At 39.2% G+C, this 13,534-nt stretch overlaps 2 protein-coding genes across 6 annotated transcripts in view; both read right to left on the minus strand.

Annotated features, from left to right (window-relative positions):
• Positions 1-191: 191 nt before the first annotated feature.
• Positions 192-5,162, minus strand: cipca (CLOCK-interacting pacemaker a). Its single transcript, XM_061062814.1, has 4 exons — positions 5,028-5,162; positions 3,848-3,964; positions 2,859-3,028; positions 192-2,558 (listed from the first exon to the last, which is right to left on the minus strand). The coding sequence occupies exons 2-4, from the start codon at positions 3,951-3,953 to the stop codon at positions 1,767-1,769; spliced, it is 1,068 nt and encodes a 355-aa protein (XP_060918797.1). The 5' UTR covers positions 3,954-3,964; positions 5,028-5,162; the 3' UTR covers positions 192-1,766.
• A 617-nt stretch (positions 5,163-5,779) lies between these two features.
• Positions 5,780-13,534, minus strand: part of pgfb (placental growth factor b) — a 27,008-nt gene continuing 19,253 nt past the window's right edge. For 3 of the 5 annotated variants that reach the window (XM_061063116.1, XM_061063115.1, XM_061063113.1), the window contains exons 2-7: positions 9,604-9,640; positions 8,211-8,407; positions 8,021-8,100; positions 7,620-7,649; positions 7,444-7,506; positions 5,780-7,208 (exon numbers count right to left, since the gene is read on the minus strand). In XM_061063116.1, coding sequence (XP_060919099.1) covers positions 7,187-7,208; positions 7,444-7,506; positions 7,620-7,649; positions 8,021-8,100; positions 8,211-8,402 — 387 coding nt within the window. In that variant the 5' untranslated portion in view covers positions 8,403-8,407; positions 9,604-9,640 and the 3' untranslated portion in view covers positions 5,780-7,186. Of the gene's footprint in view, positions 7,209-7,443; positions 7,507-7,619; positions 7,650-8,020; positions 8,101-8,210; positions 8,408-9,603; positions 9,641-13,229 lie in introns of all 5 variants that reach the window. The other 2 variants (XM_061063114.1, XR_009676450.1) reach the window with 2 other exon arrangements.

Below are 13,534 nucleotides of genomic sequence, written 5' to 3' on the forward strand. Positions count from 1 at the left end.
CCTAAAAGTAAGGACTTTTCACTGTAAAACCACTGAAATGTTCAACCTCCTGTGAAAGATGTTTTGGATTTCAGTAAATATACGTTAAAGAGCTATTTTGTCTATTCCTGTAAAACCAATAAAAACATTTTAATCACAGCATGAAGCCATTCTTTGTTTTGAAAAAATTAAAATCACACAAAATTAGAGACTGAGAGGTAATGATGTTTTTATCATTTTATGAGTTCATCATTAGTCAAAGTGACTGTTGCTAAGGAAACAAGACAAGTACATTTCACATCAACAGGAAAAGCAATCTCCAAAAAGAAATCTTAATAAAGTTTTGTAACCCTCTTTTGCCCTTTTAAATAAAGGCTGATTTAAATATGTCTTAATGTTGTTGTTACTCATGTTATAGAAAATGTTGCAAGATAAATATTCCAACTGTTGACCTAGATTTAAGACTAAGATTGACCCAATAACGGCTGAACTTGTATTCAAGCTATTCTCTAAGAAGCAGATCCTAGCTGGGATCTGTACTGATTCAGACAAGAACATAAAGTCTTTGGATGAAATGTAGGACATTCAACTTCCCTTCACATGAAACTCACAATCTAAGCTGCTCAATATTGAAATGAAGTACAAACACTGACATGTTCAGAAAGGCACAGGCACCTAGATTAGCATTTATATTCACATGTTTTGAAACAGAATGCTCATTTAAGGACACGAGTCATAACATCTGTCTAAAATGTTGTCAGTAATCGTATAACTTAGTGCAAGTCTGTGATTTGAAGCTAAAATAAAAGTTTTAGCTGTCATTTAAAGTCTAGACTTAATAACATTTACCTTTAGCTGAAACGAACATGGCAGAAACAAAGTAAGTGCAGACATTAGTGAAATATATGGCTACATAACTTCACTTGCTACAGTTTAAGCTTTCAGTTCTTGACACCATCTTTTTACAAAAGGAGCTTGCTTTGCAAACATTTCCTCTGCATGTGCTTTGTTTCCATCAATGACATGGCTTTAGTCTGGGTCAGAAACATGATAACACATAAATAATACTTAGACCACGTAACAAAATTATATAAAAACAATGTTAAAATTTTTCAGTCCATCTAAAATGTTGCTTTGAGCTAAACAGCTATTCTTTGAGAATACAGGCTGTCAGGATACTCTTTCATTAAAATAAGACTTCGGCTCATGCAGTTTAGTTTACTGAGAGTTCAAAACAAAGTAAACGAGTCAAACTGAAGAAGACAGCGCCCAGTTGATAAATAATGATTTGGAGGATATTGAAAAGCAGGGCACGTGTGTCCACTCTGGTTTTCCCTTTGATTTAAAACTCTAAATCTTTATCTCTACAGTAATCACATTCAAGGCATGTATGTGTCCTCACATGAGCTGTAAGGCATGCATTTTATGCTATCAGAAGTTCAGGTTATAGAAGCCATAGCCCTATTGCAAGTGATTCTTACCATTTTGAAGCAGGAAAGGCAAGAAATATACTATAGGCAAGGGTTCAAAGAGTCAGCATGCTTTTAAACCTCCACTTGGTAAAAGTACTGTAGGAGTGCTTCAGCTTCAAATATCTTCATAAACCTTGAAATTGAGCTGATTCAGATGATTGTTACAGATTTAGTTATAGTTTTAGTTGTAATGCTAAATGCTGTCATTGTATGCGAAGAACGCTGTTATTGTAAATATTTGAGATATATGTTTTCAACCTCAACAAATCATCTGGTGACCCTTTGATTTAACCGATGGTTGTGTCCATCATTCATTTATACCAGGACTCTCTGAGCTTTAGCTGCCCATTGCTCCTTGTCTGTGTGCTGCAAAGACAGCTGCAGTTTAGTCCAGAGCTGTGGGTCTCCGCTGCTCAGAGCCTCCAGGAGCAGAGCCGTTTGCTCCTGAAGCTGTTGCAGCTGGCCTTGAGTGCGCTTATTATCCTTGATCAGCTGCTTTGTGCGCATGGTGATCCCCAGTAGGCCAGATACGTTGAGGATGTTGTAGGTATTGCTGAATCGTTTCAGTTTCTCATTGTCCATGGAGAAGGTGTCCTGGTCTTTGTCGTTGTACAACATGTTGGTGTCAATCTCAGTCCTAAAATCATCCGTGTAGGGGGGCAGAGAGCTGGCCCCTGCCAACGCTGAGAGAGACATATCAGTGAGCTGCTTTTGACTCGCCGCTGCCTGTGCTTGGTTGTCTGCAGCTTCAAAGACTGAGATGGGTTTGATTGTACTCTGCAGTGCTGACTGCGGGCTGGGAGAAGAACCGAGCCTGTGGCCACGATGATGCCTCCTCTGTCTCTGCTCATATGTTGAACCCACCCTCATCCTGGAGGATCCCACCCTCTTAGTTGGTGTGTCTGCAGGTTGTGGGGCAATTCTGGGATATGACTTGAGGATTGGCATGTGGCGTTTGGATTGTTTTATTTTTTCAGGACCAGTCTTCGGAGAGCTGCTGCTGCCGTTTGGTACCATAGGCTGCAAAAGAACAACCTGTGACTGAGGCACCACTTCCATGGGAGAGGGAAAGCCCCACTGTTTTTCTGTGTGAGTCATGGCCGAAGGCTAAAAACAGACAAATAAAAAGACATGAATACCATCATATTATACATTTATAATACAGTACAGGAATCAAGAATCAGTATAAAACTATTATAATAACAGTAAACTATTTCTTCAATTACATTTGCACTCAGAAAAAAAAAATATTGCAGACTTCATACTTTATCAACTGACAGGGTGAAACATGTAAGAGGCAGGAAGAGATGGCAGAAAAAGACCAAAGGTTATGAGACTATTATAACCCTCCAAAAGAAATAATCAAACAGTGCCTGACAGAGGCAGACACCAAAGCTTGTATTTTACCTGCTTTAAGACAAAATTGTTCATGATGATCATTGGAGATAGTCCAGCGTATGAGCCTCCCATCACAGTCACTTGAGGCCCATTCGGGTCCTGGCCGGTTGTTGACCCATTTATGCCTGCGTCCTCAGAGTCAGTCAGATCGACTGTACTGAGGTACTCCGAGCTGGCATCTGAGGAGGGAAAGAGGAGACAAATGGATCTCATCATGTTTAAAAGCAACATGTTTACCCTTTCTAGTGTTTCTGAGGGAGATCATTAGCACTATGGAAACAGTGGCAGATACAGGTAAGCTTCTCCAGAGGGCTTTGAAAAGGATACCATTAACCTGATAAGGAGGACTAAAAACAAATCGAGGTAGGTCAGCGCTTATAGAGTATATGTGTCATCAGAAATACAGACCAAATGGAAGACAGCTTACAGAAAAGTGTGACCTAGATCTCTAGATTGATAAGTGTAGCGGCGTTCCTGAATATGAAGCCGCTGAGAGGCTTAGGTTGGGCCTAATATATTTGTCCGACGCGCTTTCAAAAGAATACTGTGATACGTAAAAATAAGTTTGACTTTTTTATTAACGTAAAAAAGATAATCAACTTAACTTATAATAACGTGCATTAACTCATAATCACAGTGAACCAGAAACAATAGCGGTCAACAAAAAATACGGCAACCCAGCTCACCCCCTCTCCATGTGACCCGACATCCCCCCACTCAACACAATCATAATAAATGATATAATAATCAATAACCCAAAACACCAATATATAACAGACTACCTTAACCTTAAATAAATACCACAAAGACAATTATATCAATCCATGGCTCCAACAATAAGGATTGACCTTGTTCATGGCCTAAAAGTAGTTCTCTGTAATCATGGACATTCTTATTATGTGCCGTCTGGTACATAATTTAAGAAACATTGGGCAAACACAAAACTTAAATGTAACTATAAAACTATATAACTATAAAGCAACATAATTAAATCAAACCTGAGAAGCCTGAATCTCTCTCCTGGTCAGGCTTGGATGATCCAAGGTGTGTTGTCCTGGAGAATTGGGGTGTCCTATGTCGGTTAAGCCTGCTGAAACTGCTCATGTTTGCCGGCTCTGGAAAAGGGATTTCATTTTAGAGTTAAAAGCTTAACTGTGAAAAACTTAAATTCTCATTTGCCTTGTATTCAGGGTTTGTAAAGGCACAAATTTGAATAAAGGTTGGTTAGAAGTAAGAACCGAGTACAATTTCAAATAACACTACTTGTAAGCATAGAGTTGCTTGTGAATATTTTACACTGCAATTTAGTTTGTTTTCATCAACTTCTTTAATTTCAGTGTCTTCATTGGAGGGAATTGTTCAACTCGGTTATGGAGATCATTGCCCTAAATCAATACTTAGTCCATGCTTACATAAATTAACAGGTAACTTAGTACTGACTGGGTAGTAGGTCAGTATCATCTCCTCAAACAGCTACCTAATAAAGGCTCAGAAACGAGGAACACTAGATTATGATGACTAAACAATACCTCTACAAATATAAACACCGTTCTATTTAAAACCAGAACTTTAAAATGTTTTTTATACCGACTGGAGTGTCAAGTGCGTTTTCAGCCTGTTATTGTGCAAGTGTAACATTTGTCATTACAATGTAATGTGTTTCTAGGACTTAGATGACCTCATTAAAAAAAAAACCTCTAGGCTCAAATAGGATAAACTTTTGTTTAAAGAAACATTAGATTACATTATTAAATATATATATATATATTTTTCTAAATCCATTTTGGTGTTTTATTAGCCTGTCAGACGAGTTGTACTATCAGTGTCAGGGATGCTGAGCCGAAACTTTCCATTATTTATACATCATAGAAAACAGCTGATTTTATTACTGTGTTGTTTACAAAAGCAACTTTGACAGCACTTTCTTTCGTGGCAGATAACTTACTGGTATTGGTATGCACTGGTAAGGAAAAGACGCTGCAACATGTAAAATGATATTAATAAGTAGAAGGGAACATTAGCTGTTGTGTTAAGGTTTTTGTTTAGCTGTGTTAGCTGAGTTAGCTCGGTGACGCTAACTGTTAGCTGTCGTAGCTTCAGCTTGTCCACTCATTCAGTTCATTATGTGGATATTTGCTTTTCGTAAGCTATTTAGGTAATGGTTTTACTTTTTCATACCTTTTAAAACGTCGTTTGCTTGGAAAAAAAATCCGTTTATGGTGACATCCGACAAGGTTAGGTATAATAATTATTTTGTACTGCAGTCTGGCTCCAGTCTGTTTTGCTCCGCCTCTTATTTTTCTTCTTCCCGAATGTTTGACTGCAACCTTAATGTTCATTTACTGCCATCTGGTGGTGATATGTAACACCTACAGTCAACTATTGTCCCGAATCTTTTCGTTTTTTTACATCATGTCCCTTTAATCTGATTTGATTTATTTACTGCTGCTATCAAGGCCGTGTTCTACAATTTCTAGTACCTGAAAATGTTCACAAAGACCCCCCTTGGAGTTATAAAAGGGGGCTCATATACCTGTTGCAAAGAGGTGGCCATGGTCAGCTTGGAAGATTTTCTCTACATGATTGGAAGGAAATGAGTGCTTGTTTTGGGCCATTGTATGCAGCCCTTTAGATATAAAAAAATATATATGGATATCAGAGGTGACTAAGGTGACTCTTATATGCTGATGTGTATCTTCTCAATATCTTAATAACATTTTTTTAAGTCTATTGTTGGGCTATGCATTAGTTTAGCTTATTGTAATTGTCTGTGTTTTAATATATTAAAATGTGCAGCAATGGCAGCAATTATTTAAAAATAATAAAAACGATTAATATTGAAACATGTGCCGTCTATATAAAAATCAATCACAAAAGTCAAACTTTCAACCATAACAATTTAATTATAAAATAAATATTCAAATGAAATAAAAAAAAAATACTAACACAATAGAAAAGTCACTTATTACATTTTCATAGATTTTCTTTTTTGAAGCACATGAAAAACAAACAGACAAAAAACAAAAATCACCACTTTACAAAACTTCTTCCACTGCAGTGTTTTTTTTTTTTTTTTTAAAAGACAGAAGAAGACACCTGTGGTGAGGGCTTATGGGAGGTTTGTGTCACTGGGTCGGACAAAAATGAGCGCTACTTTAGCCCAAAGCACAGAAATGTTTTTATGTCTGTGAAAACTTTATAACCACATTAGAAGATGAAAACTAACTAATAATTGATACTCTTTAATTGGGATCAATACCAAATGAACACTGCTTCATTGTATTGATGTGGTATTGATCTTGCAATTCCTACTGGGCTTACCCACTTCCTGGTGTGCTTCAGACAAACGGATGTGTCTGTGTAACTGAAAAGCTTTTTTTCCTCTCAGACCTGGATACAGTATTCAGAGATAAAGCCACTCACTAGGCAAATCTGCCTTTTACATTTTGAAAGGATTCAGCAATGATTAGACCCTCTATTAATATTGAACATGTATAATGAACAGTGTATCCCAACCCTTCATAACAACAGAGAAAGAGGGATCGATCCCAGAGAACACTTCATAAATCACATTTAGTTATTTATACAAAAATATCTTTGGTCATGCCTTGAGATGTTAAAAATATCTGATAAATGGTATTCTTCTTTAGGTCTGAATTATCATCAAACTCATGTCTGGTCATATTTTTCTTTGAAAAGAGGTTTGACTGTCCATATCAGCCAAAGGCGGATTATGTGACTCAAACCTCTGTCCTAAATCTAATCTTATTTATATGATTGAAAAAGCAAAGGAATCATTTCCCGTGGAGCAGTTTGGAACACTATTTCAATAACACAAGAGGGAGACATTTCATTATTGCTTGCAGGAAACAGCTGCAACATTCTCTGCTATGATGAGTCAAGGCTTCTTGGATATTGTTTGAACAAAATTTTGACAATGCTTTCTCTGTATTAATAAATATAGGCTCTTAACATCTGTTACCACCTTTAAATACCAAAGAAATGTCCACATTACAATAACTGACACTGTAGTGATATAAGAGAGAAGTCGTTGGTCTGTTGGGTTCTACATTGCACTGGCTCCCAGGCGTGTCCATTGCGTCAGTTGTGTAACAGCAGTGTTTCCACCGGTCAAAACAAACTTCCTGTTGAAGCTTATCATTATTAATGCTCTGCCCGTCAGCAGGAGGGCGTGTCGGCAACACAACCCAGCAGTTTGAGTCTCTGGCTGCAGACACAGTGTTAGTGAATGAGCGGAGGACACTCTGGATGCTGCCACTGGGTTGGAAATAAATTATGAGCCACACTGCAACAGGAGGTTTGGTTTGCCACAACAGTTACCTGCGGGGGATCTGGCACCTGAAAATCACAGGGGGGAAAAAATGAACTGAAGTTTGGGTTTTTCACATGTATCTTTGAATTTCTTCCCCCAAGATGATTCAAGATTCCTTTAGCTTATAGTCATTTCGACTCTATATCAGACAAGTACACAGTAGAAGGAAAATCTGTTGCATCTGGCTCAAGACGCTAAACAAATTAAAAATATAAACATGTATACATAATGTAAAAAGGAGTCATTAGAAATTGCCATCACCTGTCACATTCTTTTGTTTTTTGCCTCTCCTTTCTCTTCCTTCCTCTTCCTCTTTGCCTTCTCCTGAAAGAGGAACAGAACATTACTCAGGCTCTCTGGGAGTCATCTCTGACATGGATTTTATTATTCTTTTCAAAAATGTTCAAATTGATGTTTCAACAAGATACTGTTCTCACCTTTCAACTTTAACAATAGGCTTCTTGATTCTGAGGAACAAGTGTGAAAATTAGAATGAACATTGAGAAAGATTGCTGTGTAATAATCATAAGCCAACCCTGCCTCCTCGAAACTGTGAGTAATAGCTGTTTACTAGCAACTTTTTTCCCCCTACGTGAGGAATTGCTGCAGTTTTATACCTTGAGAACCTTGAGAACAGGCTTTGGATTTGTCAGATGTTCATGTTCAGGCAATGAATGTAGTTCAGTTATTTACATTTTTTTATATATTTTGGCAGCATCTGTTTCTTACCGGCCTTTTTTAGCATGTTACTCAGATAAATCTCTGAACTTGTGTTTTAGACATGTCTGCCAGAATAAATTTGTTATTTTATATAAGTAAGTATCTTTTGTTTTCTTACCTACATTCACATGTCCGATGCACCACAAACGTCATCTCTACATATTCCTGGCCCGGCTCTGATGGCCTGATTTTCAACAGCTGAGTGATCAAACAAGTTATCTTTGTCAATAGAAGCTCTGGCAGTACACACAGCAATAACTCACACACATTGAATGAGACTCACTACATCACACTATGTGCTTGGCTACCTGCATGGTGACATTTGTTGTTTGAGTGGGATGGCACTCTAGGTTTTCGTCTCCACAGCAACCCGCACACCTCACCAGCGGCACACAGGAGGGGCTGTAGATGTGCTCCACCTCTGACGGGTACTCCTGCACCACCTCCACCAGCTTCTCTATGGTCCGGCAGAAGCTGCGACCCCACACCTCCTGGAACATCAACACTACGGAAGAGAATGGGAGGCTAAGTTAGTTTAGGGTTACTTTAAGAAGACTATGGGTGGGTTGAAGGTTGAGCGGCCTGATGAATAAATATTTGGTTTTCTGTCCACATGTGTATTTCTAGCCTACTTTCACGAAGCAAATTACAGTTAAGTTGCAACTTATTTTAGTTTGTGTATGTGAAGCTCAATTACAAATGACAGAAGGGAAAATATATTTGTACAGCTAGAGGCAAACTGCTCTGTTAATATTGCCAAATGTAAACAGTATCAGTCATTTTTCATAATCCCAACAATGACAAATCATGCACACAGAAACATAAAACCAGTTGCGATACGCCACTGAGTATCCTGTTTTCATTTCGGGGTAAAAAAGAATTGTTTGTGTAATGTACAGTACGCTTTCCTGTGGGAGTATATGTGTAAAAGTGTTCTAGTTGCACAGTCTGTGGAGGAGGAACAGGGACCACTATGGCAGAACAAACAGAGAAGGAAGAGAAAACAAACATTGGAAACATAGCCACGAACAGAGCTCTGCTGGAGCTGGAGCGGGGCTGCCCTGCGGGCACCTCTGGGACTGCGGTGACCCCCGAGGTCACTGAATGGAGCCTGACAGCACAACAGCTGTTTATAAGAGCAGACAGGCTGGGAGGGGACGGAGGGGAAGCAGCTACAGCAGGGGGATGAGGCCATGAACTATAATGTTGTACAGCAAAGAGGGCCAGTTCACTGACCAGCTCCAGATCCTTCAGCTGACTGTCTGACTCCTGGTTCTCTAGCGTTTCTGTTAGATACTCTCTAATCCTCTAAAAGCTCCATCTGCTATTCACTTCTCTTCTAGCAGCATTAATAAGTTGATTTATAGCTGTGTTATTAAAATAGATCATTAAAAAAAAGTTTGAATGATTACTACAAGTCCAGACATGCTTGTAAAATCACAGAGGAACTTCATTGAACTTGCACAATACAGGATTATATTCTCAACCCTGCATGACAAATACAGTACGAATGAATACAGTTCAAAGGGTTTTTTTTGTCAGGGATTAGATTACATAATTTTGTTTTCCTCCGTTTTAATCAAAATTCACACGCATGTGGACACACGTGGCTTGTTGGAACTTTTGTCAGCAATCTTGCTGTAATATAAAGAATCATAAACAACACTTGAAGAAGAGTTTGAGATTTTTTTAAAAGCTTACCTTCTGTTGTACTGTTTATGCTCGACAAGGGTACACTCTGTAAAAAGGAAAAAAAGTCTTTCAGGAAATTTACATGAACAAATAAACACAAATTCAGTGAATAGATCAAAGGAGATAGAGATAAGTCACTGGATCACATGTATACACTCCTCTCAAAATATCTACCACATAAAGATAACATCATCCTGCAAAAAACATACTTGTATCATCCAGTAATGTATTTTGTTCCCTAGTGGTGAAAGCTGGTACTACAGCAAATTCAAGCATTAATCAAACCTTCTTGCTATAGAGCGATAGAAAAGTGTCTCTGACAGGCAGCAGATCCAGTCGCTCATATTTGTCTATCACGTTCTTCTGTTCGTCCAACTGTTTAGCTTCAAAACCTGCTTCCTGTGGTGTAAGATTCATCTCTATATTTATTTTCCCATTCATGGTCTCCCCCCTTTCGCCACTCTGTCTTGATTTTTTTCCCAGCATCCCATGATAAACATAGTGCATTTCTCGTTGGCCTGGGAAAACACAAAACCTCTTGCTGACTCCTTCACAGGAAAGGAAAAGTACATTTGATAAGATGTCCTCGAGAGGAAGAACAAGAATGACGAAATATAACCTGCTTTGACAAATCTCTGCTCATCAATGTCGTCAATGTGGTGCTGTGTCACACACCTCATGACAGTTATGATGCTAAGAGTAAGACTTAACAGAAGATTGTTACATAATAGCAAACCAGGCTTTCCAAAATGATGACATTAGGGGTTGCTGTTTTTTTACACAGTGTATCAGTCTCTAAAATGCATCACATTCCTGGTATAAACCAAAATTACTGTCTTTCAGTACAGTGCTACTCTCGGCCTTATCTACCAAATAATGTGATTAAAAGGGAATGTCCTGATTTTTTGATAATGATACATTCACTGTCGCGCAAAAATGTCAGAGGTCACTGAGATCAGAGTATTTGGGACCGATCAGTCTTCCCTGCAACACCATGTACTCCACAACAGACTTGACATAAAGAGCTTCCAGTGAAACACTCAGGATCAGTCCTCCCTGTGACTGGGGATCTGTTAAGACATCTCCCTTTCCTTCAAAAATGGTTGGTCATCGGGCCAACATGTACAGCTGTTCCTCAAATGGAAGAGTTGTTCTGTAGAGGGGCCCTTTATTTGGACTGTTTTGTGAAACATACAAATTCTGATTGTTAAAAAAAGTCGCTTCATTTCGAGGCTCGGATTTCTTTTCTTCTTCTCTCAAGTGATGTCAAGCGGATAAAATAGATCCTTTCTCACTGTTACAGTAATTGCCATATGATCTGCCCTCTATTGTGTAGCTGTGCTCATGGGGCCGCTCCACATCACAAGGGCTTCTTGGCTCGGGTCAAAAAAATTGTGGTGAGTCGGGGGAGGATTCTGTGACCTCAGCCTTGGGTTAAGCTTCGACATGGCGTGGAAGCAATCATAGGCACCTCCTGTGGTTGAGCATGGAGGAGTGCCAAATTACGAAAAAAAAAAGGCTGCATGAAGATCCTCACGTAGGTTTTTCTATCCCTCTTCCTCCTCGTGCACCTAGAGTGATTAATGGATGTTGGGAGGTTACTTTACATCAATGTGCATAAACTTGTCTAGTTAATCCCAGAAGCAGGACTCATTGCTAAGTAATCCTCTCAAGGTTTTATTTCTTTTCTTTTCTTGACGGCCTTTTTCGGGGAGTCTTTTACTCCTCAGTGCTGTGTGTCTTTTTCATTTGTTGTTTTTATTATGGGTGTAAAGACCTCTGAGACTCACTGTGATCAAGTGCTGTACAAAGAAACTTCACATGACTTAACATGGCATAAATTCTTCTCTTTTCTTCTTTCTCTTACTGGGCTGGCCATTGTGTCCAACATCTGGGTTTAGAAAAAACCTGCTATGAAGTAATTGAAACCACTCTAACACAATACAAACTAATGACATAACAACCTTCTTGTCGTTGTAAAGAAGCCAGAATACCTCCACTCTGCAGAGTTTAGCAGAATCCTGTTACAACCTGAAACAAACTATAGTGCTGCTAATGTTGGTTTAAAAACCAGGGGCTTCATTGGCAAATACACAAAAAAGGTCTTAAAAGGGAAATAAAACAGCTCTTATTACTGCTTTATTATAATAATAATCAACATAGTGGATTTATAATCAGGGTGCAGTTCTCCCAGCCCACTCAGACAAGTTGTTTTCAGCTCCTGACATCTGGTTCTCACGTTTAGCTTAGCAGCGCAGTATATGACTTGTCTTTGACCGCTAGTTTGAGTAAGAGGGGTTGGATTGAAACATTTACAGCAGTGAAAGAAAAACAGTTCTTTAGGGATCACTGCTTATAAAACCAGTCACTTCTGTTTCTGAAGTCTCTGGTGAAAGTTTGTCTGCAGCTCGCTGAGAGTTTGCTCCGTCCTTTGGGTCACAACGAAGGACCTGTTGTGTCTCTGGGCTCCTGCTGTCAGGCCAAAGAGGCTCCGGGCCTCATTACTCTCCACTCCCACACAGCTGAACTGCGTCATCTTTAACCTCTTTGCTTAACTCCGTCTGTCAGAGGAAGGGCAGCATGTGTAGGGAGCAAAAACAAAACTTGATGGGGACCCAGAATAATGGTCATAAAGGATTTTAAACTCTGAGGTTCAAGCTGGGAAGGGGGGCCCGGGTAATTCAACAGCCGTACTATGGTGAATAGCCAAAAAGATCAGTGGACAGCAGCCCGGAAACACTGTGACTTAGACATTAGACTTACACATGAAGAATAGAAATATACTGATCCATTTTTTTGTCAGTCGAGCCTAAATAGACAGAACTTCTCCTGGCTGAATGAACAGCAAAATGATGCAGAGACGGTTAAGACATTCTGGCATCTAAGTGAGACATGTTTTCTTTAGTCTCATGTACACCACTGAAAAAAAAATTTAAAAGTTTTTTTTTTCTCCAAAGGATTTAGGGGTTAAATTGCAATTGCAGTCCTCAACAATTGTTATTGACGCACGCTATAACAAAGGTAATCAAAGTCCATAAAGATGTTTTGTTCCATATGAAACTTGGTAATATGTGCTTCTTTAGAGTGCATGAACGATGCTTGCATAGGTTGTAGATGTTATGTCAAAGGATTGTTTCAGAAAGTGAAAAGACTTAAAGGAAAATGAGAAAACATTTCATAGTTTAAAGGTAATCAAAATAGCTTTGTCCTGGGGTGCTAGATTGCAGTTATGTCAAGTAAAAAGTGCTTTGTTAATTGAATGAAATATGAATTACTTCTTAAGGGTGAATAAATAGACTATGAATGAGCTGCATACTTGCTGTTTGGTGATCACTGTCAGTTACATTTACTCTTGAACAGAGTTTGGTGATAGGGAGGATGTATGTAGAGGGGGAAAGTAGCTAAACAGTTGTTAAAAAAGCAAAGTTGGCAAAGATCCCAGCCATAATCCAGATCAGGTAAACATCTGCATCACAAACTCACTGATAATATAGGTCACAGAGGGGACTGTGTCATGGTTTTGGCCTGCCTGAAGCTTTACTGTGAACACAGGACCACACAGGACAGAATGCGCTAAAGCAGAACAAGTGAATACAAACACAGAGACAGCTAGACGAGTGAGAAAACAGAGCTACCTCCCTGTCTCGCTGATCCTCTTCATCCATCCTTTATCGAGAGCCAGATTCCACATCATCAACACCATGACCACAACATTAATTATCAGGCCTCTCACGGGGGCCTGCAGGTCACTGTATCTGTTCTCCACCACTACAAAAAGAAAGCACGGCTCTGTTTTGTATACACGCGGTGGGTGGACCTACAAGGACAGCGGTGCTATTACAACTCTGACAGTATCCAGCTGGGTCTCTGGGGGTGGTCAGGTCAGGCCTTGTGATCACAAAGCACTGCCAAAACACCAACAGACTTAAACAGAGCGTGT

The sequence above is a fragment of the Labrus mixtus genome, chromosome 18, assembly GCF_963584025.1.
Source record: "Labrus mixtus chromosome 18, fLabMix1.1, whole genome shotgun sequence".
Taxonomy (NCBI): Eukaryota; Metazoa; Chordata; class Actinopteri; order Labriformes; family Labridae; genus Labrus; species Labrus mixtus.

Bases quoted from the DNA above. Each gene is read 5' to 3' on its own strand.
- cipca (XM_061062814.1), bottom strand. From the start codon at position 3,953: ATGAGCAGTTTCAGCAGGCTTAACCGACATAGGACACCCCAATTCTCC. The intron at 3,029-3,847 runs GTTTGATTTAAT...TTCCCTCCTCAG, and splicing joins GAGAGATTCAGGCTTCTCAG to ATGCCAGCTCGGAGTACCTC. The intron at 2,559-2,858 runs GTAAAATACAAG...GTCTGTTTTTAG, and splicing joins ACAATTTTGTCTTAAAGCAG to CCTTCGGCCATGACTCACAC.